At 55.6% G+C, this 27,800-nt stretch overlaps 1 protein-coding gene across 4 annotated transcripts; it reads right to left on the bottom strand.

Moving 5' to 3' along the window:
• Positions 1–1,583: 1,583 nt before the first annotated feature.
• HNF4A (hepatocyte nuclear factor 4 alpha) lies at positions 1,584–26,530 on the bottom strand. Of its 4 annotated transcripts, none has more exons than XM_012780847.2 (10): positions 26,257–26,530; positions 22,495–22,669; positions 21,368–21,462; positions 16,794–16,900; positions 15,654–15,809; positions 12,053–12,140; positions 10,636–10,791; positions 7,440–7,676; positions 4,276–4,428; positions 1,584–3,291 (listed from the first exon to the last, which is right to left on the bottom strand). In XM_012780847.2, the coding sequence occupies exons 1-10, from the start codon at positions 26,369–26,371 to the stop codon at positions 3,149–3,151; spliced, it is 1,425 nt and encodes a 474-aa protein (XP_012636301.2). In that variant the 5' UTR covers positions 26,372–26,530; the 3' UTR covers positions 1,584–3,148. The 4 variants fall into 4 exon arrangements, with proteins under 4 accessions (XP_012636301.2, XP_012636293.2, XP_012636305.2 ...); XM_012780839.2 differs by having other exon boundaries at positions 15,654–15,830; positions 26,257–26,468; XM_012780851.2 differs by having other exon boundaries at positions 4,306–4,428; positions 15,654–15,830; positions 26,257–26,468.
• Positions 26,531–27,800: the final 1,270 nt, after the last annotated feature.

Here is a 27,800-nt window from a genome sequence, read left to right as displayed (position 1 = left end):
AGCCTCAGTCTCCCCATCTATAAAGTGGGAGGTAATCATGTCTAACCTGCTCACCTCTTGATGGGAAGATGAAGAAAATAATCATGGACATGAAAGCATTTTGTACACTATAAAGAACTACGAGATTACCCTCTTTCTTACTTCTAACACCCGAAAGAAAGAAAAGGCGCCCATCCAAGGACTTAGAAAACATATGTGTCATTTATTTTGTTTTATAAACTTTTGTTAAAACACACAAGAGTAAGAAATGTTCTTTGCTTCTTTGCCCCCTCGGGCGGCAGTGGCGGGAGCGCAGGGGTCAGCTCGGGGCCTAAGGACACTCACACCCACGGGGAGACGTGGGTGGGGCTGAAGGGACCCAGCCCACCTCCCGACCCGCTTGATGTGAGTTTCGCAATTCCTCTGAATCGGGGCGGATCATGGGAACACTGGGCAGACGCCACTGGCTTGGTCACCACAAGAAACAGAAGAGCACCCATTTCCAACTCTCTCTTCTCCACCCACTCTCAGGAGAGCCGCGTGGCTTCTAGAAACTCCCAAGAGCTGCCTGAAGAAGGGGGTGTGTTGGTGGAGGAATTATAGTGCCCACACTTGTCCCCAACAACCAATTTTGGTCCATCAGAGTTTATGTTTTAGGACCACAACTCAGATAAGAAAAAAGAAAAAAACCGATGATTTTCCAATGTTGTGTCCTCAAGCTTAGAATCAGAAAAATAAACTTTTCTTTGTTTCTTGTTTCCTGAATTGTAATGAAGTTATCAAAGTGGAATGGATTTCTCCTCCAAAAAGGGTGGCTCTGGGGCAAAGGACCAACCCCTGCTACAAAAGATTGCTACCATTAAAGGCCACCATTCCCCCTCCACTCCATGGGGCATTCTTATCTCAACTTGGCTCGCATGACAGAGGCCTGAGCCACAGTGGTGGAGGAACAGAGTGGGAACGGCCACAACGTCCAGAATGGTTCCGGCGTCCCTGCCCTGTGGGCTTCTGCGGCACTGGAGTGAGGTGGCCGAGGGAGCCCTGGGAGCTCTGTGCAGGGGGCAGTGTCTCCTGGGACTGGGGACCTGGCTTGGTGGACCGGGGAAGGCCGATCCTGACAGCATGGGGGACGTGCAGATTTCTCCCTGACGCTCTGTGTCAATACTTCCCTGTGTCTCTTTTGCAGAAAGGAACAGTCACCAATGGTGGGACTTCCGGGCCCTGGGGTACCGCCGCCTCCGCTCAGGAGGGTCAGCCTCCTGTGGAGGGTAGGTGATCAGTCTAACAGTTCACTCTCCTGCCTAATCACACTCCAGCCCCAGGACACATCCCTTTGGTTACCACTGGCTGGTGGCATTTTCCAGACTGTCCCCAAAGCCTCCAAGATTCTGCATGGATGAAGAGCTGGCTGCTCTACCCTGAGGTTTAATGTGTCCGGGTCACACCCAGGTCTTCTTAGCCCTCCCTGCCCCCATTCAAACTGTCCCCCCACCCCTTCCCCCCCAGGCTGCCCGCCAGATAGCTCTGTCTCCCAGGAACCAGCCCCTGCCACCCATCCCCTAGACTTGGGGAGTGAACAGAGAAAAGGGGTCAAGAGTCAGAAATTCTCCTTAGTATTTATCAACAAACAGGATTCTGGACCCTAAGTGGATTTTGGTGCCACCTCAGGCCAATCTTAGTCCCAGGAGTTGGCCGGGCTCCTGGGAACAAGGAGCCTTTGGTTCCTGAGGCTGGAGAAAGGGCCAGGAAGTCCCTCAACTCGATCACAGGAAGGTCAGAGGGGCCCTTTTGGAGAAGATGTTCAGATACTGTGATTAAGAGCTCCTAGTCTAGGGAGACCTGGGTTCAAGTCCTGACTTGGCCACTTACCAGCTGCATGAGTTTCAGAAAAAGTCTCGTCACCTCTTAGAACCCAACTTCACCGTCTGTAACACTCTCCAGGTACTGACTGGGGAGGAATCCATGAGACCATGCATGGCAAATGCCTTAATACAGTGCCCGGGAGTTAGGAAGAGCTTGAGACGGGGTCTGGGGGACAATTCCTCCCTGATGTCACTCTGGTCTGAGGGTTCATCCAACCCCAAGCCGTGTCACTCTCACCCGCATCACATCATCAGCCCCATTGGACCTCCCTGCTCCCTCCCTGCCACCCCGCCTTGGTGGGACTGCTGTATTCATCTGTGAAAGCCGGCTCACTGCGCATGTCTCCCCAGCTGCTCGGGGCCTGAGTCTGGCATTCCAGGCCCAGCAGGCCCTGTCTCTGTGCCGGATCTCTCCCATGACATTCTTCCTACCTCCAGGCCTTTGTCCAGGCTGTTCTTCGGGATGTCCTATCTCGCCTGCTCTACCAGCCAGAATCCCACTCTTCTTCAAAGGCCTGGTGCATGGTCTGCCTCTTCCCACTACTTTCTCTGACGGCTCCAGCCCTCCCTCCAAGCTCCTGCTGCAGCTGTCAACCGTGGCTTGCTCTCTCGTGTGGCAAGCATAAGGCCACCATCATTCTGAAGACCCACCAAGTCCCTGAAGAAGGGAGGTGCACTGGGGCTGGAGGGGGAGGGATGGAGTCTCCTGCACTCTGCCTAGCCCCAGTCCGGGACTACCAGATGTTCCAGGAATGACTGAGGGATCATTTCTAAGTGTCCCCCAGCCTCTGGAGAGGTGGCCCTGGAGAAGACGGGATGGCCAAGGAGGTGGGTGGAGGGAGAGGGGTGTCGGAGGTGGGGGCAGCAGAAGAGGGAGGAGTGAGGTGCTCTGTGCCTGGACACCACGACCGGGACTGGGGGGGAAGCAGCACCAGTCTGGGGTGGAGGGAGCTGGTTTAAGCAGGGCCCCCGATCATCTCCAGACGGCCGTCCCTCCGGGGTGACGTTGGGGGTAGGTATGGACGAAGGTGAAGGCAGTGGCTTCAACATGAGAAAAGTTGTCCAAGGCAGCAGAGGACTTTCCAGCTGGGGTCTCCCCAAGTCAAAGCCGTGTCTCCCAGAGCAGGGCGTCAAGGGTGGCAGTGGGCTGTGGCCATCAGCCATGTGCTTGGGCCCTTCACCCTCTCCATTACCACTCTGGGGCTGGCCCTGGTGTCACGCCTTCCTTTGCTGAGACCAAGTGGCCACCAGGCAGGCTCCGAGGGGGGTGGGGGGAGCCAGCAGAGCCCCCGACCCCCAGCGGCTTGCTAGATGACTTCTTGCTTGGTGATGGTCGGCTGCGGGACGGCGGACGGGGGCTTGACGATTGTGGCGATGGCTCCCGGCAGGAGCTTGTAGGGCTCCGACCCCGAGCCACCTGGCGGTGAGGGCTGTGGAGTCTCGGGGGTGGCTGGAAGGACAAAGACAGAGGGGGGCTGCTCAGAACTCAGCCCCTGGGGGAGGTAAACGAAGAGCCCTTGGAAAGCTCTTCCCTCCCCTCCCCACCCCCCAGACTTGGTTTCCTCTGCTACAAAAGGGGAGCATGAAACCAGATAACCCCTAAGGTCTCTTATAGTGCAAACGAGGCATGGAAGATCCCACCACCCGTCTCCTCCACCATTTGATATGGAGTCTTGGGCTGCTTCTCCCAAACCAGGGCCTAGGCCCGACTGAGCCAAGGGCGATGGGACAGGTGACTCTTTCTTGCGGGAGGCAGCAGTTGATGAGGCCTGGGGCTAAATGGCTCAAAAAATACCCATCTCTTTAGGAGATGAGTCACAGAAACTAATTGGCCCCACCCTCACCACAGGTTCGGAGAGTAACTTTGACCCAACTTCATTCACTGGACAACTTTCCCCCTCTGTGCGACATTCTAAAATAGAATTTAAAAAATGGACAACTTTCCCAAAGAACGATCGCAATGAAATGCCATCTCAGCTCAGGGGACCACCTCCTCCCATTGCTAATCTTATTCTTTGAAGAGCTTTGCCTGACGACACTCACACTTTGGAGATTTCTCTTCAGAGGATGGGCTGGCCCAGCGACATCCTGACGCAATGGACAGGCTCACCTAGTGGTCTAATGAGTAGCCTTACCCAGCTGGGCAGCCTTACTTCAGGGAAGACTTTTCTACTGGACGATGTCACCTGGTGGAATTCTCACCCAGTGACCATCTTCACTCAGTGGGGAACCTCATCCGGTGGGCTGCCTCGCCCCAGGGACAGTTCCCTTCAGCAGAGTCTATCAGCCACCTCGCTGGACGGACAGCCTCGCCCCTCACTGCCTACCCCGGAGCACAGAGAAGCGTTACCTCCTGCGCCTGCCTTCTAGACTCAACCTGCTCCCGCCTCCTCTCTCACACCCCCGTCCTCACCCCTTGCCCCAGGGTGCCCACCTGCCTGCCCCCTGGGTCGGGGCCACTCACACATCTGTCCATTGCTGAGGTGAGCGGGCATCGTGTTGGCAACAATGACGTTGGTGGCCATGTGCTCCTGCATCAGGTGAGGGTGCAGGGGGTGGTGGGCATGGGGGGCGTCACTGGAGGACCCTGAAGGTAGAGAGGGGGTCAGTCAGGAGGGAGTCAGGGAGGAGGACCACAGGCCCTAGGCACCATCTTCCCGGTGTGGCCAATCACCCCCCACCTACCCCGCACTGAGCGTGCCTGTCGGGAACCTGGGCCAGTAGACCAGGGCTGGCCGTCCCTTTCTACAGCCTTAACGAGGGTATTAAGAGGACCCAGCAAACCAAGAGGACAAAAGTGCCTTGAAAGAAACAAGGAGCATATAAGGAAGCTCTGAGATCATTTAAATATTACAATGAGTCGTGCGCCGGTTGTATAGTAATAGACTGGATTTAATCAACGGCTCTCAGCTCCTTGCCACGAAAGTCCTTCAACCATTTGGTCCAACTCACCTTTCAGCCTCGTCCCCCCGTCTCTGCTTTAGCCAACCTGACCTACTCAGAGCGTCCATGCGCCTCCTGCGTTTGCCCGAGTCATTGCCGCGTCCATCAGAGCTGCTTTCTCCAGCCCCACGCCCGTAATCCCAATCCCAGATCCGATATTTCCTCCTCTTGGAAGCCTCTCCTCAGTCTCCCCACCCTCTTTCCTCTCCTTCCTGGGAGTTCTCCGGCTAATTTGTCTGCGACACAACTTTTGCGGACAACCCCTTCTTCCGTCTATGAGCATGACAATTATACGTGTACTTTTCTTCTTTCTTTGAGTGCCTAGCAAGGGGTCTGGAACACAGTAACTGCTTTGAAAAACATGTCAGGGCGTGATAACACCGTATAGGGTATGGTGTTTAGTAATAGGCCACAGCCTGTAATATGACAATGATGGAATGTCAAGCCTGGCAAGAGGCCTCTGAAGTACATCTTTCAAGGATAACTGATAATTATCAGGCACCCATCATGTGCCAGGTACTATTTTATATAGCGCTTTTCATATTTTGCATAATTTAATCCTCACAAAAATCCTACAGGGCAGATACCGCTATTATCCCACTCTACACACGCGATCGCAGGGCCCAGGGAGAGTGTCTTACCCAAGTTTATCTGGCGACAGACCACAAGCCCCTGACCCCGATCTCAGTGGCACCTGGTTCGTAATGAGCCCATATTCACGGGGTCAGAGTGAGCACGAAATGAGCGGCCACATGACAGCACGTCACAACTGGGGGTGACTTTGGCCCATCAGGAGACATTTGATGTTTTTGGGAAAAGTGCCACTGGCTTCTCACGGTGAGAGGCCAGGGATGCAGACAAACAATGCACAGAGCAGAATCATCCAGCCCCAAATATCACCAGTGCTGAGGGCGAGAAACCTTGCCTTTGGCCATGCCATCGCCAGTGACCGCATCACCTCCGACATCTCGAGTGCCAGCACCCTCACTGTGGTTTTGCCTCCTGTTCTCCCCGATTCCTTATCTAGTGCCATTGCTGCAGAACTTCTTCCACCCTGCTGAGGGGCAGCTCCCTGACCCCCGCTTTCCACTCTCGATCACCCCATCCTCACTGCTCTTTGAGCACAGACAAGATTCCACGCACTGTCATTCTAGTCACTGCCTTGCAATCCCCCTCCTGGCTTCTCTGCACAGTGTCCCCTCTCCTGGCTCTCTGACACTGCTCCCACACAACAGCCGAGGGCCCCCAAGTTGCCCATGCAATGGGCACCTCCCTCTCTCTTCCCCTCCCCTTTTCCCACCCCTTCCCCACCTTTCTCTCTCTCTCTGCAGAGTTTCACACCATGCAATGCTCTGTCCTCCTTAAAACACGCTCTTCTCTTGAATTCTGGAACTTCCCTGGCTAGTCTTCCCCCACTGCCTCCACGGCAACCCCCTCCTGTCCTGACTTGCCGAGGCTGGAAGTCGTGGCCACGGAGCTGCCTTCCATCTGGTGTCGGAGCAAGACCCGTGCCTTCGACTGCCTCCTTGATAGCTCGACTTGGGTATCTAACAGTCATCTCGTGCTTAACGGAAGCAAGACAGTTCTCTCGGGTCACCCTCGCCACCACCCCATCCCCATTCCTCAGTCTTCCCCATCGCAGTAATCGTTCTGTCATTTCTGCTACTCAGAGCAAAAATGTAGACTTTGTCCTCGACTCTTCCTCCTCCCCTCGCTGCCCACATCTGACCCAGCAGCAAACGAACCCCGTGGCTTCTTCCTCCAAGCGGAGGAAGTTTCTCTCTGCATCTCCATTTCCAAGGTCCGAGCCTCCTGCATCCTTCTCTCGGTTGCAGAAGCCACATCCTCGGGCGTCTCCACTTTGCCCCCGAACGTCACTCTCTACCCAATAACCAGAGTGGTTTGTTTAAAACATTAGCCTGATTCTTCACTCTTTTTGCAATAGTTGCAATGAAACTAAAATTCAGATTTCTGACCTTGGCTTACAAAGCCCTGAGTTTCTGATTTGGTTTCTGCCCAGTCTGCATCATCACCCCTTATATCTTTCCCGCCTCGCTACCTTGTCCTTCTTTTTCAAACACACAAACCCCTCCTGCCTCAGGGCCTTGAACTAGTAACTTCTGCTTGGAGTGTTCTTCTCTTGGCTTTTAAATCTTCCATTTCCTTTTGTCCATCAGTCCTTAGCACAAAAGTCGCCACTTCAGAGGGGTCTCCCACCTATCTAAAGAGGCCCTCTCGTCAGTTAAGCTCTGTTTATTTCAATAGTTGCTGTTACCTTCTTTATCATATGCCTGGCTATTGTCTGTTCCCACCGGCTTTTATACACACACACACACACACACACACACACACACACCCCGCATGCACACGTGCAACCTCCGGGTGGGCAAAGACCTTGTTCTTTGCTGAATCTCCACCACTGACAGCAGTGGCTGACACATTGCTAGGCTCTCAGTGGCTGAACAAAGGGTCCATTGTCCCTGTCCCCATTTTTATGATGGAAAAACTGAGGCACCAGAATAAGCAACTTTCCCAAAGCCACACAGTGGGGAACAAAGAGAGGTGGCACTGAGAGAGGTGAGCTCAGGCCTGTGGGAGGCTTGTCTCCTGGTGGATCTCCCAGCACCCCCCACCCCTCTGGGACTGGGCACGGACCTCCCAGCAGCATCTCCTGCAGCAGGTTGTCGATCTTGGCCATGCCGAAGAGCTTGATGAACTGGATCTGCTCGATCATCTGCCAGGTGATGCTCTGCAGCGTGGGCAGCAGCAGCAGCAGCTCGCCGAAGCGGCCGCGCGAGTCGTACTGGCGGTCGTTGATGTAGTCCTCCAAGCTCACCTGCACCTGGGAACGCAGCCGCTTGATCTTGCCCGGGTCGCTCAGCCCCTTGGCATCTGCAATGGAAAGGGGTGGGCTAGGGAGGCCAGCTGGATGTGGGCAGCCAGATGTCCCATTTGCCATTTTAAATCCACCACCCAGTACCACACATAGTGGATATTTATTGAATAGATAATGGGGGCAAGGGGATGGGTGGATGAATGGAAGGATGAATGAAAAAACCAGTGCATAAATTCTAGATCCTCAATCTGGAAGGAAACTCAAGAGCTCGTCCAATACTTTAATCTCAACCTTCATGGAGATGATATGTTTATTTCCTCTTACATGAACAAGGAAAGTGGCTGAAAGAGAATTCACCCACACTCCTAGTGAGCTCTCTCTACACTGAACTATGTTTGTGCATTTTTAGTCATTCGGTTGACAAACATTTATCAAGCACTGGCTGGGTGATCCAGCGCAAGGGTCACCTACATGCCAGGTCCTGGACTAAGTACCCTGCCCCTTTGGGTTGCTGGAGGTTGCTGCCTCTGACTCAGCACCAGTAATCCTGCTCATTTGACAGAGCGATTCAACCTGTCCAGGCCCATGCGGAGCACTGTGAGGGATACAGCCCGGGCCAGGCTCTAGAGGAAACCAGGAGTAGAAATCTCACCTCCCGGAATGGGGACTAGCATGTGGTAGGTAAGAACATGGACTTGAGAGAGAGAAAGATAGATAGGGACTGATAGGTATAGTCTGAAGTTCAAATCCAAGCTCTGACATTTCCTGGTTGTGGGACCTTGAGCAAGTTAATTGATTTCCCCATGCCTCAGTTTCCTTATCTGCAAAGTGGAGATAATAATAATCCCTACTTCATAGGTACGTGTAGTAAGATAACCCACATCAAGTTTTGCAAATGGTGTTTAGTGAGCATTCAGTCAAGGGCGGGCCTTCCTCTTCATTACCGAACTGCTAGAGACAATCTCTATGCAGACGGGGCCCTGGCGCTGAGGACAGTGCCTGGCACACAGTAGGTCCTCTCTAACATTTAAGGGAGGAAGCAGGCAAGCCTCCAGGGCTGAGGCAGCTTGAAGTAGTGAAATGAGTGCGGGCTGTGCACAAGGATGTGACTACAGTGACATTCGACATTCGGTGAAGCAGCAGGTGCGAAAGTCAGTACCCAAGGAGGGCGGAGAGGAGAGTCAGGAGCCAAAGGGAAGTGTAGGGTGCCTCCTCCCCACTCGGCCCAGTGAATGGTTGGGAGATGCTGTCTGCAGTTGATAGCACGAGAAATAAAGGCATAAAAGCACGTAACCCAAAGTTGCAAAGGTAGTCAACACAGGCACAAAAATAACAATAAAAATATGTTAGGAGGACGAGGAGAAAACGTAGGAATAGTGATGAAGTTGAGCAAAACCCTCAGCTATCCTAGGAGGAAAGACACTATCTAAAATGGGTAAATCAAGAAATAGAAGGCTTAGTATTTGACTGAGAACTGTGGAGGTAACTGCCAGAAAACATAGTTTAAAGAATCAGAAGTGGCCGGGCGAGGTGGCTTATGCCTATAATCCTAGCACTCTGGGAGGCCGAGGCAGGAGTTCAAAACCAGCCTGAGCAAGAGCGAGACCCCATCTCTACTAAAAATAGAAAGAAATTAATTGGCTAACTAAAACTATACAGAAAAAATTAGCTGGGCCTGGTGGCACATTCCTTTAGTCCCAGCTACTCGGGAGGCTGAGGCAGTAGGATCGCTTGAGCCCAGGAGTTTGAGGTTGCTGTGAGCTAGGCTGACGCCACGACACTCTAGCCTGAGCAAGAGTGAGTGAGACTCTGTCTCATAAAAAAAGGACCAGAAGTGCTTTCGGGGAACAGCCCTCATCCAGGAGCAGTAGGGTAGGGTGGGGAGAACTGTTTGCATTTTAAGTTTGTGTAGGCATTATTTTGATAAAATTTTTTTTTTTGATATTTCAAAAGATTTTAATTAAGTGCCCATGAGATAACATTTATGATAGTGAAATGGCTAGACATTTGAAAGATAACCATGCTAATTTTATCAATATCTATAGGAAACCCTAATGCCACTTGGATAGTAAATTAGTTTTTATTTTTTATTTTTTTTTTATTTTGGCATATTATGGGGGTACAGATTCCAAGGCTTCAATAAATGCCCATTTCCCCCCCTCCCCCCAAAAGTCTGAGTCTCCATCATGACCATCCCCCAGATGGTGCACATCTCACTCACCATGTATGTATATACCCGCCCCCCGCCCCCCTCCCACCTGCACAATACCCTATTACTGTAGCACCTATGTGTCCACTTAGGTGCTACTCAGTTAATACCAGTTTGCTGGAGAATATATCTGGTGCTTGTTTTTCCATTCTTGGGATACTTCACTTAGTAGTATGGGTTCCAGCTCTAACCAGGAAAATATAAGATGTGCTATATCACCATTGTTTCTTAGAGCTGAATAGTACTCCATGGTATACATATACCACATTTTATTAATCCATTCTTGGATTGATGGGCACTTGGGCTGTTTCCACATGATAAAATTTTTTGAAGAAAAGAAGCAAAGATTGAGCTCCAAGTCAAGGCTAAGTGAAAAAAAAAAAAAAAGAAGCAAAGATGAAAGAAAAGAAGGAAGGTAGGAGATGAGAATGAAGAAAGGAGGGAGGAAAGGAAAGGAGAGAAAGACAACACCAGGCTGGCTTGGGCGATGCACAGGCAATATATGTAACCGAAATGTTTGTACCCCTATAATATTCTGAAATTTAAAAAATGAAAAAAAAAAGAATTAAAAAAAAAAAAGAAAAGTAAACACCCAAGCCTTTGGAGTCGGTGTGTCCTGTCGAGTCAAATCATGTCTCTGAGCTTCGGTGTGCCCCTCTGTTCAATGTGGCCGATGGTGACAACCCTGCTGGCTGTCGCTAACCATGAGACGGGGCTGTGAGCCCAGTGCACACGACCCAGGAGGAGAAGCCTGGCCGAGGGTCTGGGCAGTCAGAGATGGGTGAGGAGGTGTGGCCTGCGTTTACCTGGGTCAAAGAAGATGATGGCTTTGAGGCAGGCGTACTCGTTGTCATCGATCTGCAGCTCCTGGAAGGGCAGCACCAGCTCGTCCAGGATGCGCACGGACACCCGGTTCATCTCCGCCAGTTCCGGGCAGTGCCGGGGCACGATGTAGTCATTGCCTGGATGGGTTGGGAGGGAGAGACTCGGCAGTCACTTTGGGTTGACACCCCTCCTCTAGTTTTGGCTCTCCAGTTGGTAACGCAGCTGGTGCCCGTGGGAGGAGGACCTGCAGGGATTGTCACGCCCATTTTACGGACGAGAAGGCTGAGGCCCAGATTAAGAGGATGAGCTGCCTGAAGTCATCAGGCTGAGTTTGGAACTTGGTTCTCTAGGACCCCCGGGCTCCTTTTACCAACACGACTCACACGATTGATGACATTCAAAGGCCACTTGGGAGGCACCAAAGCATCAAAGTTAAGGGACCAGGTTCTGGAGCTGGACTGCCCTGGTTGAAAGGCTTCACCACTTACATCTGGTTATATTTGGATAAGTTACTTAACCTCCCTGGGACTCGGTTTTCTTATCTATAAAATGGGGATAAATAATAGAGCTTCCTTTAGAGAGTTGTTGTTATTTTTATTTTATTTATTTATATATTTTTTTGAGACAGAGTCTCGCTTTGTTGCCCAGGCTAGAGTGAGTGCCGTGGCATCAGCCTAGCTCACAGCAACCTCAAACTCCTGGGCTCAGGCAATCCTACTGCCTCAGCCTCCCGAGTAGCTGGGACTACAGGCATGTGCCACCATGCCCGGCTAATTTTTTCTATATATATCAGTTGGCCAATTAATTTCTTTCTATTTATAGTAGAGACGGGGTCTCGCTCTTGCTCAGGCTGGTTTTGAACTTCTGACCTCGAGCAATCCTCCCGCCTCGGCCTCCCAGAGAGCTAGGATTATAGGCGTGAGCCACTGCACCCGGCCAAGTTGTTGTATTTTTAAAAGAAGTAATATCTGAAAAGCAGTTAGCATAGTCTCTGACATATCATGTGTGCTTCATAAGCATTTAAAATAATAAATATGTCATGAAGGCACAGGTAACATAGGCTGGGGCTTTGTGCCATTCCTGGCCACCTCTTGCTCCTACTCCAGAAAGAATATCAGAATGATGGGTAATTCCAGGGATGACCCTCATTGCGCTCTAGCCTTAGTGCTGGGGGGATTGTATTCCTTGCATCCACCTTTCCTTGCATCTGGGTGGGGTATCCAGCTGAGAACTGAGTCCTGGAGTCCTCCATTCGCAAGCCTGAGGACAAGGCCGCTCTTGGCCTGTCTCCCTCACCCCCTCACCCCTGCATGCCCCTGTGCAAATCTCCCTTGCTGAGCGTGCGCCACGCTGGGCATGCCCTCCGCAGAGCCCTGGCTGGGCAGGCGGCGTCCTCACCTAGGAGCAGCACATCCTTGAACATCATGGATCGCTTGGTGGCTCCGAGTAGCAGGTGCTCTCCGGCGTGGGCTCTGAGCAGGGCCACCTTGAAGGGAGAAGGGACAGCGTCTGGCATCTGCGCCTTGGGGAGGCTGCTCCTAGCCAACTCAATGACCGTGGGAATGTCAGCTTATTGTTCCCCTCTGCCTCTGCCTGCCTGAACTATAAAATAGCAACCATAAAACTGCAGCCTTCCTCCCATAACTGATAAAACTAGGGACCTGGAAAGGATTTGGCAGAAACGTGGAAGGGGAAAGAACATGCACTCAGGGCTAGGAGACCTTGTGCTGACTCTGGCTTTGAACTGCTGTGTCCTTGGGCAAGCAGCTGCTCCCCCCAGACCCCCTCTGTGCCTGTGAAACCAGAAGCAACACTTTGTGTGCATATTTTTGAGATTCTCAAATGGGACTATGACCCCCAAAAGTTTTAAAACCATAAGTCCCAAATTCCTACCCAGGGACTCACTGCAGAGAAGTATGCAATATTACTGCACTTAAAAACACAGATTCTTAGGCCCCCGAGGACCAGAGGTTCTGATTCTGTATGTATGGGGTGGGCCCAGGGATCTGCATTTAAATGGGCTCCCCAGCTGATTCTGAAGCGCAATTCTGTTCGGGAAATCGCTGGTCTGGAAGGCCTCCCGGGCATTTGCCCACTTGACATCGCATGATTCCAGGATTCCGAGAGGGCATTACAGGAGCTTGGATATCGACATCGGTTCTCAGGGCTGGTCCTTCCCAAAGCAGAGGTGTGAGCACTGGTCCTTGGAGAGCATCTGCCGCACAGAGCCCTTCTCCGCAGGGAGGACGAGGCAGCCTTTGAAGACTGGGGTCCGAGCTGGGCCCAGCTGGCTCACGGGGGGACTTCGCCACCCTTTCCAAACCACCTGCTTCAGTGCTTGTGTGAGGACCAAAAGACGGGTTGGTAAAAAATAGTAATAGGGTGGCCTCAGGGAGCTTATCTTTCAAATTGGGCTAGGCAGTTTAGAGGTGATGTAGCAAGCCAGACCAGAAGGTTAAAATGCTTTTGTTCATTCATTAATTCGATTGTTCATTCTTCCAGTTATCAAATCTTAAATGCCTACTAAGTGCCAGGCACTTTCTTTAGACAATGGAACACAATGTTAAAAAAGAGAGAGAGACAAGGTCTCTGACCTCATAGAACTAACATCCTATGGGGGAGAGGGTGGAACAGATAATAAAGTAGGAACAAATAATAGGACAGAGGGTGGTCTTGCTAAGGAGGAAGGAAGGATGGAAGGAAAAGAGGGAGGGAGGGAGGGAGGAAGAAAGAAAGAGAAGGAGGAAGGGAGGGAGGGAGGGAGGGAAGGAGGGAGGAAGGAAGGAAGGAAGGAAGGAAGGAAGGAAGGAAAAGAGATGGAAGGAAAAGAGATGGACGAGGGGGTGAGGAAGGCCAGCAGGTGGAAGGAGGGAGGGGGAGGAAAGGAAGATGAGGAGTGTGGGGTACAGAGCCATGGGGCAAGGCTGGCCACGTTAGATGGGCAGGGCAGAGAAGGCAAGCCATGGAGATACCTGGCACAGAGTAAGCCTTCAATAAATATTTGAATGAGTGACTGAAGGAAGGGGGAATGAATGAATGAATGAATGAATGAATGAATGAATGAATGAATGAGCAATGAATGAGGTCTTGACTTCCTGTGTAGATCTAGCCCCCCTGGGCAGCCACCTGTCCCTGCCCCTTCCATCCCCGCGTGGTTAGAGCCTTGCGAGGAAGACAGAAAGCGGACAATGGGAAGCAGCCTGGGACGAGAGAAGCCGCTGTGCGTGGGCAGGGTGAAGGCAGTGACGGACGCCGCCCCAGCGCCTCCCACGCCCCGGGCTCCGCGCAGGGCTTCCGTCAGCCGCCCCAGTGGCTCTCGCACTGGATTTGGGTCCCCGAGCGGTGGCCGTAGACAAAGGCCTTCCTCTCTCTAGGCCTCCATCCCCTTATCTGATCATCCCGGACTTCTGGGTCTCCATGGGTTGATGTCCAAGACAAATAAGCTGGTTCCTGGGGCAGTGTGGACGGAATTGGGTGTCCTTGGAGGACAACGCCCCCAGCTGTTCCGGGCATGCCCACCTATGCTGGGCAGGATGGGCTCCTCGCACACCACGAACGGGGAGCTGGGCACCCTCCTGGTCCCAGCTTCAACCCCCGGACATGGCGGCTGTTCTGGGGGTGGGCAGGCAGGTGGGGGGATTAATGATTGTCCCGTGTTACTGGCCACCCATCACTGCTCTCTGAGAATGCTCTGAGCCCCAGCCAGGAAGGTTTGGGTGGGAAATTGAGGTTAACAATTGCTCCGCTTGGGGGTATCTTGTTGCCCTGCTAAGCCCCTGGGAAGGAACAGGCGGGATTAAACATTAATGCAGACTCTCCAGCAGAGGGGACCATGGCCAGAGTGAGGAGCGGCGAGAAGGAAGGGGCCGGCTGGCCAAGATCCCTGCGCTGTCACCTCTCCTGGCAGAGGGAGGAGCCACGGGGGACTGCCTGGGTCTGGCCCCTGAGCCAGGCTGAGGACCAGCCAAACCAGCGTTTGAACAGAATGTCCCCTGAGTGACAGTAACAGGTGTGCCAGGACAGTCTGGTCCCCAAAGGAGTGTAGGAAGCCCGGACAGCCACAAAGCTCAACAGCTGCCTGGACCGCACGGCTTGTCGGAAGCTGTCACACGCTGGCATGCGCTGCAGTGTCCTGTCTTGTGCAAAGGTGCAGGACAGGCAGGCGAAGGCACCAGGAGCTTCCTCCAAAGCTGGGGAGGTGGCCCCGTCCAGGTCCCCTGTCCTCGACAGGGAGAGTGCCTGCGGGGGTGCTCTGGGCAGGAGCTGTCATATGTGGTATGTCAGAAACTCATCTGTCCACAGACACATGCCACCCTCCCCCCAGCCCTGTCTTTTCTCCCGGGATATTTTCAGTATTCCAGAGAATGTCCTTCGGAAAACAAAACGCTGAGTTAGGCCATCTCAGTGGGGTAGAAGGAAGAAACTAACGTTTAGGGTGGCTGGCTTTGGGCTCCTCTATGTGGATTTGCACTTTTCAGACAGTAATGTCCTCAATCCTCCCAACAACGCTCTGCAGAGAATATTATAATTCCCACTTGACAGATAAGAAGAACTGAGGCTCAGAGAGAGGAAGTCATGTGTCCAGGATCACCCAGAGAACCAGTCTCAGAGCCACAGCTTAAGCCAAAATCTCCTGATCCCTGGCCCTCGGCCTCTGTCAACATCCGTCAGGAACGCCTGGACTTTGGAGCTTCCCTGTCTGGTTCTAATCCCGGCTGTCCTGGATCCTAGCTGTGCGACCTTGAGCAAGCTACTTAACCTCTCTGAGCCCCAGTTTCCTCACCCATAAGATGGGAATAATAAGAGCATCTACCCCAGAGGGTCGCTGGAGGGATTAAACGAGTTAATATTTGCAAAGTGATTTAGACAGCTCCGGGCACCTGTGAGCTCTATGTGTTTCGTTAAATGAAATCAAACTAGTCCAGGGCTAACTCCCAGGTGGGCTGGCAGGCCCCGGGCTGCGCAGTGGCCGCCACTGCCCGCCCCCGGGCCCCCTCACCTGGTCGTCCAGGGGCAGCTCGCAGAAAGCCGGGATGTACTTGGCCCACTCCACCAGCACCAGCAGCTGCTCCTTCATGGACTCGCACACGTCCGCGATGCTGGCGATCTTCTTCGCCCGGATGTCGCCGTTGAGCCCAGAGACGGGGGAGGTGATCTGCAGGAGGCAAGGACAGTGCTGGGGTGGCCGGGCCCTCCCGGTCTCTGTCCCGGCACAGAGCCCCTCCCTGGGCAGCCTCCCTCTGTGGGAAGGCGAGGGAGGGAGCTGGGCCGTGGGAACGTCAGGCTCTGAAGGAAGCTTGGGAAATGGGCAGGCAGGGGGCAGAGGGGCTTCCCCTGGGCCTCTTCTGCCAGCTCTCTGGAGCCCCAAGGAATCTCTCGGCCTCAGAAGAGAAGCAGGGCAGAAATCCTCCTCCTCTGACAGATGACGCAAGCACAGGCTCAGAGAGGGGCTGTGACTTGCCCAAGGTCACACAGCAGGGGCTGGCTGGGCCTGTTTGCCACTCCGTTTGCTCACCGGCCCACTACTCTGTTCTCTTGCGGCCGGGTGGTCTCAGGCCCTCAGTGAGAGCAAAGACTCTGCTTGGCCTGTGGGACGCAGGCAGCAGGATGAACTAGAAAGGGTGCCATCACGCCTGTAATCCTAGCTCTCTGGGAGGCCGAGGCGGGAGGATTGCTCGAGGTCGGGAGTTCGAAACCAGCCTGAGCAAGAGCTAGACCCCCGTCTCTACTAAAAATAGAAAGAAATTAATTGGCCAACTAATATATATAGAAAAAATTAGCCGGGCATGGTGGCGCATGCCTGTAGTCCTAGCTACTTGGGAGGCTGAGGCAGGAGGATCGCTTGAGCCCAGGAGATTGAGGTTGCTGTGAGCTAGGCTGACGCCACGGCACTCACTGTAGCCTGGGCAACAAAGCGAGACTCTGTCTCCAAAAAAAAAAAAAAGATTAAAGATTAGAAAGGGCGCCAGAGAGCCGGACCTGGGTTCCGGTTCTGTCTTTGCTACTGAACCGGCTACGTGACACTGGGCTCAGCGTCCCTTCTGTGGTACCAGCTGCTCCAGGCCTGGCTGGGGAGGACAGAGGTGGAGGAGGTGAGCAGTGTGGGGTCCCCCAGGCGACTGGGAGGGGCGCCCGGTACCTGCTGGGACAGGGCCTCCGCCTGCAGGAGCACGTTGATGGAGGGCAGGCTGCTGTCCTCGTAGCTGGACCTGCGCGTGCTGATCCGGTCCCGCTCATTTTGGACGGCTGTGAGGAGGCAGAGGGAAGTGAGCGGGGAGGACAAGGACGGGGTGAGGGGTCGGGGTGTCCGTGACCAGCGAGTGGATGAGGAGCAGAGCAGGGAGTTCAACCCAGACAGAGGCACTGCGGGGCTGTCCGGGAGGCATAGTCGGGGGTGGGAGCAGCTGGAGGGTGTCCTGAGGACAGAGCCCACATCAGCATGTGGGACCGAGGGGAGGTGGGGTCTCACTTAGCTCGTGGGAGAACTTTCCAGACACCAGAACTGCCCCCTGCACAGTGGGGAGGCTGCAGGAGTGATCCACCCGTCACCAGGGGCATGCAAGACAGCGATGGCTGGGCAGAGGGCTTACCAGAGCTCTTGGGCAAGGGGGAGGGGATTTGACTAGATTTTCAAGCTCTGTTCTAGAAAAGGGTCCCTTTCTTTCCACATGGAAGAGGGTAAAGTAAATAAAACAAATTGTTCTGGGTGGCGCAGAACCAGCCGGGGAGGGGTCCTGAGATGGGTCCGAGGCCCCACCTGCCCTGACGGTCTCGCGCACCAGCAGGAGCGGGGTGTGCTCTGGACTGACCTTCTGAGAGCCAGCCAGGCTCTGTTTCCCCCCTGCCCCACTGAGGGCTCTCCCCGGGCACTCGGGGACCCAGGGCCTTGGCGCCCCAGGGCCCCACACCTCACACCACCCCCATCCAGTCAGTCCCAGCCTAAGATATAAGACAGTCCTTCCACGGTCCCGACCTCCCCAGGGAACAAGCCCTGCTGACACGGGAAGGAGGGGGGACGAGGCCACAGGAAACCAAGGCTCCTGGCCAGAATCTGCCGCCCTCTCTCTGCGTGCTGCTGGGAATGGCATCTTCTCCCTGGGCCTCAGTTTCCCCATCCTTAAGCTTTTCCCTCCCAGCCTGCTCCCTGCACTCTGGCCCATCTTGGGAACCGGCAGGTTGGTTCGTCCAGGCTCTCAGGTCAGAGCTTGGGTGGCATCCTCTGCTCCCCTTGCCCTCCCTTCCAGCTCAGTGCCCCATTCCCTCCCCGACTCTGGGCCTTTGCCGCTGCTGTTCCTGCTGCCTAGAATTCTCTTCCCGGGCTCAGTTGTTTCTTCCCCCCACTCGCGTCTCCATACAAGTGCCATCTTCCCAGACACCCGCCAAGGCCACCTCTGACAGGGCCGACCCCGACCCTGCTGCATTTGTCTTCAAGCCACTTATCATAGAATGATTTGTTAATTTCTCTACTGCTTGTCTTCCAAGAAGGAAAGCTCCAGAAAGCCAGAACTGCATCCCTCTTGTTCACTGCTGTAGCCACGGCAGCCAGGAGAGAACCTGGCCCCCAGTAGGTGCTCAGTAAGTACTTATTGGGTGAGTGAGAGAAGGCGATGGATGAGACCGGCCCTAATTCCAACAACCTCCCTATTTCTCCACGGAACGCCGCATCCCAGCTCTTCCGCTCTCCCTTGATGTTCACACATTGTTGGAATCCGAGAATAAAAGTCAGTCTACACCGAGCCCAGGGGTCCGTGGGATAGGACAGAGACCCTAGAGTAGGCGATCCTCTCTGAGAGCACCGAGGCCCTGCCCGGCGCCACCCATCCGACCTCGCCCCTCCCGCGCGGCCCTGCCAGCGCCCGCACCCACCCGGCGCCGAGCGGCCGGCGGGCGAATGAAAGGGCTGCTGTCAGCAGCTGCGGCTGGAGCTCCTCAAGGTTAGGCGGGCGTTATCAGTGCCCGGCGCGAGCTCAGTCACGGAATGATGTTTTCCAAATGTTTGCTCAGTATTAGCAGGGTCGGGGACCTAATGTAACTTCTATTGAATATTAACCGACCTGGGCAGAGGCGGAGAGGAGATGGGCCTGTCTTCAGAGAGCCTATAGGTGGGGGCCGGGACGGGGGGGCTGGCCAGGGTGTCCGAGGAAGGTGGCATCCGATGGCCCCTGGCCCATTAACAACCCTCACCTCCTGCAACCCCTGGTCCTGCTCTTTGGGCTGGGTCTCTGATGCCAGGAGCCAGATTTTTGTCCTGGGCCTGACAGCTCAGGCCTAGGCGGGTGTCTGCTGCCCTGACCTTGGCTTATAAGAAACAACCCGTGGCCTGCTGTTGGCACAGTGACTCCCATGTTTCTCCCTGGAGTCTCTGTCCCTCTAGGAAGCCCCTTTTAGCCACTGTGGGATAACCTCTGGCCAAGTTGTATAGGCCTATGAGATTGGAAGCCCTTCCCTCCGGTCCAGAGGATATCCGGGAACCCAGGCCAGAGAGTATACCTCCCACCTGCACTCCGGGGAGCCTGAGTTCTGGTCCCAACTCCATCCCCAACACATCGCATCACCTCTCTGGCCTCAGTTTCCTCGTCTGTGGAGCAGGAGGGGATAGGTTTGATGATCTCTTATAGACCCAGCTGGTCTATACATCCTCAATTTCCAGCTCGTGGTTTCTGGTCCTCAAGGGACTAGGTTTCAGTCCCCCAATTCTCTTAAGGTCATCAAGAAAAGGAAATGAGAACTCATCCCAACTCTCCTGATCGGTGAGACTCCACTGGGACTTGCTTTGGCTCTGGGAACTTCCCACCAGGCTAAGGACGGGTGTTGGGGTCTGGAAGACTCCGGTGGAGCTAGTAACACCCTAACTTCCCAGGCTAGGCGGCAGTGGCAGCTGAACACTTTGCCACCCAGTCGCTTCTTAAAGCAACCAAGCGACTGCGTGTGGCATGATCTTCCAGTTAACCCAGGCACGTACATAAGCGCCAACGTTTACTAGCCCACTCGCACTTGCCACCAGCCAACTCTCCTGTCCTCCTGGCACAGTGTCGGTATCCCTGGGCTAAGAAGTCAATGTCTATTTGCAAGGCTGAATGGCCTGGGGCTCTCATTTCCCCTCCAGGAGCCTAGGCACGTGACCACCTGCTCGGGCGCCGCCGACCACTCTCCCCGCTGCCTGGGACCAGGCCTGAAATGCCACCACGAGAGACTCACTCTCTCCAACACGATGCCCCCTGGCCCCCGCCTCTGCACGACCGGCGCCTAAATACAACCTCAGGCTATTGGGATAATAGAATCGCTGACGACGATTAGAAGCACAAAATGTCAGACCCTGAGACTGCAGTGCTCAACCTTGCTCTTGTCTCCCGCTGCTCGTACACGCATCACATCCCCACTCATCAGTCTCTCCTCGCACGGGGCGGGAGTGACGGTGGTGAAGGAGGCTCAGCCCCACTGAGAGCTGGGGTGGGAGGGGCGGTGTTTGCAGGTGAAAGGAGCCCCGCCTCCACTTGCAGGACCACTGAGGCCTGGATGTTAGAACTGCGGTATTTAGAGCAGGAGGGGCTCTTGGGGACCGTCCTACTCCTTCATCGGGATCAGCCAGCCCGGATTTTCCAACATCGCTCATGAAACTAAGGCCCTGTAGGGTGGAGACACGGAAGATATTTCCAAGGGAAGGGGCAGGGAAAACAGGGGCTCAGAGGCAGGGACAGGGCCTGGGGCAGGTGCAGTCCCAGGTTCCTGCTCCTGGGGTGGTGTGTGTGTGTGTGTGTGTGCGCGGGACCAGACCAAGGGCTCGGCTGGTGCGGCCCAGCTGCCGGCTAGGCTGGGGGCTCGTCCCACAGCTGGGGAAGGTGAGTCCAGAGGAGAAGGAGACGAAGAAATTTTGCAAAAGCAGTTAAAAGATTTTTGCTTCCCGTTCTTGGGCTGGAAACAATTTTCAGCCCAAGAAAGTTGACCCTGGGGTGCGGAGGGCGCGAAGCAGGCAGCGCCGAGGCGTCACCCCAGCGGCACAAAGCTCCGGGGCTCAGCCCTCAGGTCTTCCCACGGCTGGCTGGGGTGCCTCTGCGGGCCTCGGTTCCCTCAGCCACGACAAGGGGCACTGTGACCGTCCCAGCCACGTCCTGGGAAGCAGTGGAGCTACCACGCGTGGGAACAGCCCGGCCCGGGGCCTGCTGTCTGCGGCTGGCAGGAGGCCTGGCACGACCCTAATAGACGCTGTGCTCTGCTCTGTCATCCTCCCAAGCCAGGACCAGCCCGGGGCCTTGTTCCCATATCCGCAGGGGCACCTGTCCCTGGGACTGGAAGCTCAGGAATAGGGCGCCCCCCCGCTGTCACCTTTGTGATGCCCGGGTGTGGGGGGGTACTTGGGTGTTTGCAATGTCCTTCTCTACGCTTTTCCTGACGTTTGGAATCTCATATTAAGGAAAAAACACCCAATGTGGCTGCCTGGCGGTGGCGCAGGGGCAGTGGCGCGGGCAGGCAGGGGTGGTGGCTGCCGGGAGCCGGAGGAGCCGAGAGTGGCGCTTATCTCCGAATCTTTCTCAAGACCAAGCCCAGCCGCTCCCCATGGCCAGATCTCTAGGCCCTCCCTCCTCTCCGTCATTAGCCAGTCATCCCGGGGCCTGTCACAGAGTCATAAAGCGTGGCTACAGTTGTAAATGACTGTCCAGGCGGTGGGTGCAGGTGGCGGGTGGGGGGACCGGGTAGGGGAGGGCCGAGGCTCACCTTCCTTCTTCATGCCAGCCCGGAAGCACTTCTTGAGCCTGCAGTAGCGGCACTGGTTCCTCTTGTCCTTGTCCACCACGCACTGCCGGCTAAATCTGGGGAGGGCTTTGGATGGTTGGATGGGGAAGAAACAACTTCCCTCTCTTAGGACAGAACTGGGGCCCCCGGCCCTCAGGGAGACTCCCCAATCTCTGTGCTCTATCCCTTCATCCCCCGAGTTCTCCTGCCAATCGATCAGGAGCTGGAGAGGTCCTGTGGACTCCCCAGGTGTCCAATCCTGTCCTGCTAAACATGGGGAAACTGAGGCTCAGAGAGGCAATTTGTGGCCCTGGGTCACTCAGCTGGTTGGAGGGAGAGCGGAGTTGGGGACCGTAGCCCCTTGAGTGCCAGAGCAGGACGTGGAGGCAGCGGCACACAGTGCTTATGGGTGGGGCCCTGAGTGTCCACCTGGGTCCTGCCACGGAGTGACCTTGGGCAAATGCCCAGCCCTCCAAGCCACAGCTTCCTCATCTATAAAATGGGAGTAACAAGAGTGACCATCCCAGAGGAGTGTTGGCAGGTGAGATGAGGTCACGCACCGATGGGGCACGGCCTCTGCACGTGGCCATCGCTCACGACTGACAGCTGCTATGATCTCATTGCTCCTGCCCGGAATGGGATTGGAAAAGGGCTGCGCGCGGCCTTGGGAAGCCCATATGTAGGTGGAAAGGCCTGCGGCCAATCCCCTAGTTGTCCCAGAAAAAGCACCAGGTTGGAGGATGGGCCCATCCTTTCAGGCTTCGGGGGAGGCGTGGTCCTAAGCCTCACGGATCCTCATTTGCTAAATGGGAAAAATAGCAACAGGCTCACGGGACGGTAAAACACATGCAGAGACGTAGGATGGCGCCTGGCACATGGCAGGTGCTCCTTAAAGGGCAGCCCACAGCTTTATGATCAGCAAATGCGGCTCCTAGAATGGATGCTCCCCCCAGATCCACAAAGCCTGAGAAAGCAGAAGAGCCTCGAAGCCCCTGACGGGCAGGTGCCTCAGGGACTCACTCAGGGAGAAGACAGACTCTGGGCATGTGAGCCCGAGTGCACCCATTTCCCAGCTGTGGAAGCCAAGGCCCCTCCCGGGGTCCCCTCACCTGCAGGAGTACATGTGGTTCTTCCTCACGCTCCTCCGGAAGAAGCCCTTGCAGCCGTCACAGCTCGAGGCACCGTAGTGTTTGCCGGTGGCCCGGTCCCCGCAGATGGCGCACAGGGCGCTGACCCCCAGGCTGTTGGGCGCGTTGAGGTTGGCGCCTTCCGACGGGGACGTGTCTGCGGGAAGAGAAGGCAGTGAGGTCGCAGGTGGGGCAGAGAGTCAGACAGGAGTCAGAGAGGAGGCTTGTGGGGGATCCTTCCAGGGCTTTCGCCCCAGCCAGGCCCTCAGTGGCCTTGGGCAGGTCACTTGGCCTTTTGGAACTTCATCTGGAAACTGGGGATGGCGTGACACTGTCTGCAAGGCGTGGTTTGGGGGGGTCTGCTCGCCCCTGGGGTGGAGGCTACTGGCACCAGCTTTCTCGGGCCAGGAGTGAAGACCTGGCCACCACCTGAGGGGACTGTGACCCCTGTAGCCTCCTCGCTGAGCAGAGGGGGCTGTGGAAGGGACAGATATTCCCCTGGCTTCTCCCGAGAGCCAGGTCCTGTCCCTCGTTTTTCACCGGGTGTCCAGGGCTGAGTGGATCTCAGCTTGGAGCCCGGGGGCCCTGCAGACTCTCTGGGGGACAGGGAGGACATGCGCCAAGAGCAGACAGTCACTCGCCCTCGTAAGAAGGTCACGGCAAGGGTCACGGCAGCCTTGAACACCTCCTGGCCCAGAGGCAGGAGCTGCTGCATCATCATAAACGTGGGGACGGGGATCCTAGGTGGGTGGCAAAGGAGGCCTTGGGCCGGGCCCTAGTGGCGATGTGGCCACTAACTCTCCTGCGACTGTGGGTAAGTTCCTTTCCCTTGCTTCAATTGCCCCTGGGCCTCAGTTTCCCCGGCTGTAAAAGGAGCAGCAATTCAATTTGACTGGTCTGTTTTTTTTTCAAATTTTAAAAAAGTATCAGCGGCGGAACCCCCTTTCTTGTAAGCAAATCTTCCACCAGGGATAGACCCTTTGGAGAAGATGATAACCATGAACACTGCGGACCACGCCCCCAGGAAAGAACACGCATGTGCGCACCACACACACACACGTTTTCATAGACACCCTGAATCTGACCTTGGGGATTCAGGATGTCCCTTAAGGGGACACCCAGCCGAGAACTGGAGGGGCCATCGCGCTGTAGGTAAGAGCACAAACTCTGAAGCTCTTCTGCCCAGGTTCAAGTCCCAGCCTGCCCACTTCCCAGCTCTGTGGCGTTGGCTGTGTCTGTTTCCTTCTCCCTGCCATCGTTCGCTCACTTGTAAAATGGGGACACAGTAACCCCCTGGGGTTGTCATGAGGATTCAGGGAATCAATATGTGTGAAGCTCTCGGCATGTAGCGAGCACTACGTCGGCCCTTGTGAAATAACACTTTTCTGCAGGAGAAACCCTGGGAGCAGGGGACTGTCGGGCTCCGCGCGCAAGCAGACATCGCCACATCTCATTTCTGCCATCGCCTGGCGGAACGTCCCGGACTCCCCGGACTCCCGCGTGTGCCCAGGAGTGCAGCCCCCTCCACTTGGTGAATTATTCCTGGAGACGGGGATAATTGTTAAGCCGTGTAGGTGCCCTTTCTCCCCCAGCCTCTCCTCCCCCAGCCCCAGGGAGAGCTGACCCCACAACTCCCGGCCACTCGGGGGGAGGCTGGGGAAGGAGCTCCCACCTCGTGGCCAGGACGGCATGGGTGTTGTCAGGTATATCATCTCCACAGCCCCCCCTGAGGCCAGCTCATCGCCCCCATTCTTTAGGGGAGCACAGTGAGGCTCAGAGAGGGCAAGCGACTTGCCCAGGTCTTCACAGTGCTGTTTGGCGGGGCAGCCAGATTTCTGGTCCAGGTGTGCTGGGCGACTCTGGCCAGTGCCCCACGTGTCGAGGTGTCTGCTGGGCCTTTAATCAGCAGGAGCCCCGGCTGCTGTTGCTGTGTCGGTGGGGGAGGGGCAGGGCGCTCTCCTTGCAGCGTTCAAGCCACCAGTCCGGGATGTACTCAAAACACTTTGGAGGACCACCTCACATCACCCCAACTCGCGCTCCTAGATCATGTGGGACTCCAGTGAGGAATGCTGGGGGCTCTTCTTACAGATGCTCAGAGGCATTGGACCACCCCTGTGGGGGCCAGGGCCAGTCGCCAGGACTAAGCACTCAGGCATCTTATCTTATTCATCCTCTGGTTAGCCCTGGGAGGCAGGTACTATTATTTATCCCCATTTTGTAGATGAGGAAACTGAGGCTGAGAGAGGAAAATGGCTGGTTGTATTCACACAGGTAGGGAGGACCTATGCCAGATCAGAGCTCAGATCTTTCTGGTTCCAGGGCTGGAGGCTGCCTTGTCCTTGGGACTCCCAGTCGAGGAGCTTGGCCCCCAGCTCAGGAGCACATGACTCCTGGGCTCCGAAGGGGTAATGGGGCCGCCCCAGGGAGCAGCCCAGAGCTGGGCAGCGGTCAGGACGGTGACAGCACCTTCTGTCCCTGTGGGGACACACGACATTCTGCCTGGGCAGCAGCAACTTGCTGGCCATTTCCGGTGTGTTTTCCCCTCAAACGCCTCACGCAATCCTCAGGCACTCCTAAAAGCCGGCTGGCCAGCAGGCCTGGGGCCGTGCAGCCCATTTTGTAGAGGACACAGATGGCAGGAGAGGGGAGGTGACATTCCCAAGGTCACACATCGAGGGGGCGGCAGGGCTGACAAGCACCTGGTGAGACTGACCATGGGCAGTACCTGGCGGCTCCCTCCCCCAGCCCTTTCCAGCTGTGCTGGCCACCAGCTACTGCAGGCAAGGGGACACACACATGTACGGAGAAGCTGCAAACATGGGCACGTGACAAAATGCCCACCCGGGATGCAGGGACAGAAAGCACGGGGCACACAAACATATGCACGTGCACAAACACACACGGTCGTGACCCACACACGCAGCACACGTGTGGAAACATCTACAGACAAATGCACACGCACACGCACGGTCACTTACATACATAAGCAAGACAAACACAGACGCCCGGTAGAGGCACAAACACGGGCCCACTCGGTGAACAAATACGAGTGGAAATAGACCCAGCCCATGTCCATGCAGATGCTTGAACGCAAAAATACACCAAATGTCTTCCCAAAGGCACACATTTGCCTGTACGTGCACTGCCTCACCTGCACACCTATGTGGGAACTCGCGAGAACACACACGAACACACACACGAACACACACACACACGCTGCTGAGTTGGCTTCTTACTTAGCAAACCTTCCCTGAAAACACCATTTTCTCTAAGCGCCAATTTCCCTAGGGAAGTCCCAAAGACATTCCGACATGCAGGCATGCCTCCAAACCCCGGCCCCAGGGACAGGATGTAGCTGTCCATCTCTGGACCTAGGCCCGAGGGGCTCAGGAAGAGGCTACGTTGGGCGGAATTACTGGAGCTGGACGCCAAGAGGGAGTTCGCCATCATGTCACTGCACCGGGCAGAGCAGCTTTGAAGCAACAGGGACCGGGAGGGCCTGGGGGGGAGACCTGGAGTCTACTTTTGCTGGAAGTTTGCCCTGTGAGCCTCCTCTCACTCAGAATGTCTCTGTCGCCGCACCCGGGCACATTCGCTTCACTTGGCGACACTTGTGCCCACCTATCGGACCAACCTACCATTCTCGATCATTCTCCTACCCCAAAGTTAAGTGCCAAAGATCCACTCCCACATATGGGCACACCTGCCCCCGCTGGCACACCTGGGCTCCCTGCCCCCACCTACCATTGCCCATCGTCAACACCTGCACATTCTCAAACTCCAGGGTGGTGTAGGCCGGGTCCAGCGCGGCACTGTAGTCAGCCATGTCCATGTCGACCAGGGTTTTGGAGAGGCGCATTCTCCCCTGCTCCGCACCTCGCCACCTGCCCTGCCCACGATGCCCACCAGGAAGGCTCTGGGCCGAGCCCCGGCCCCCGCCCCCGCCCTCCCACTGCCTCCTCCCAGGCGCCCGCTGTCTCTGCCTTCCTTCGCTTCAAACCGTCCTCTGGGAGGATCTGCGGAGTGTTGGCCTAGCCCCTGCGGAGGGGTGGAGGCTCTGCCGGGGAGGGGTGGGGGTTAATGGTTAATCGGGTCCCCCCCCCTTGCTGGTGGATGGCCTGGGCGGGGCCGCAGGATTTGGCTGTTTGTTGGTTTCTGGCTGACACTCGGGGTGCTAATTACAACTGTTGGGGCCCTAACTCACCAGTACTCAGTTATCAATTCTGCCAGGCAGCCACTGTAACTCCCTGGAGCTCATTTGACCCCTGACTCAGCCACCCCCCAGCCATTGTCCCCCCAAGCCGGGCATTCTACCTGATACGATCAGAGGCTGGCAGCCTACCTCCAACAGGCCCTAATTCAATGGCTTCCCAAATCATTGACTTCTACCCTCAATGCTCTTGCAGAGATAAAGCTGCCCCCTGGCCCATGACTTGGAAACCCAAATCCCAGGCCCCAGACCCATCTTTTGGTTCCTTGTTCTGGGAGCTTTCTTCCAGCTCTGGAGCTGTTGCCCATCTCAGGGGCGCAGAGTGGGTTGGAGGTTTGGGAGGGCCAGACTCGCCTCTAGGTCCCCTCCTCTGTTCCCTGTGATCCTACTATGGTCCCCAGCAGCCCTCACGGCCCCCAGCTGCTCTGGCCCAGACATTCTCCATCTCCGATCTCCCTGTCACATTCTCCCGTCGTCCCCCGCCCCCAGCCCCCACCCAGAACAGGCGGAGACGAGGTTTCCAGCCCCACAGACCTGGATTTACATTCAGGCGCCTACCACCCACTAATCGTGACTTCGGGTAAATGATTCTCTTCTCTGAGCCTCAGTTTCCTTCTCTGTGAAATGTACAACCAACCTCAAAGGGTGTTTTGAATAGCGATTTGCGATGGCATAAATGAAACGCCAAGCGGTGCCTGGCCAACGCCTACCCCTCCTCCGCCTCCCTCTCTGTTTTGTGTCCCCTTTTCTGTCTCCCTTGTTGTTTTCCATCCATCTCCTCCCTTTGGACCTTTGGAGCGGGCTTCATGGGTGCACCCCCTCCCCTGGTGCAGTCACCTAGAGCCCCACGCTTAGAAAGCCCCGGGCTTGGTTCAATGCTCTGCTGTTGCTTCTTGAAGTGCATCCTGGTTTTCCAACAAGGGGCGATGGTTTCCATCTCGGACTTGGGCCCTGAAGTTGTGCAGCTGCACCTGCCTGTCTTCGGCTCATGGCGCACCCCGTTCCTCTCGCCCCTCCAGGCCTCACTGCCTTCCTGTGCGGACACTTTGGTGGGCTCCCAATCTAGCAGGGGAGGTAA

The sequence above is a fragment of the Microcebus murinus genome, chromosome 16, assembly GCF_040939455.1.
Source record: "Microcebus murinus isolate Inina chromosome 16, M.murinus_Inina_mat1.0, whole genome shotgun sequence".
NCBI classification, from domain to species: domain Eukaryota; kingdom Metazoa; phylum Chordata; class Mammalia; order Primates; family Cheirogaleidae; genus Microcebus; species Microcebus murinus.
This window is presented reverse-complemented; position numbering and strand designations above follow the sequence as displayed.

Bases quoted from the DNA above. Each gene is read 5' to 3' on its own strand.
- HNF4A (XM_012780839.2), bottom strand. From the start codon at position 26,371: ATGCGCCTCTCCAAAACCCTGGTCGACATGGACATGGCTGACTACAGT. The intron at 21,463-22,494 runs GTGAGGGGACCC...AGCCCTCCCCAG, and splicing joins AACCACATGTACTCCTGCAG to ATTTAGCCGGCAGTGCGTGG. The intron at 4,429-7,439 runs GTCCGTGCCCAG...CTCTACCTTCAG, and splicing joins GCAGGAGATGCTGCTGGGAG to GGTCCTCCAGTGACGCCCCC.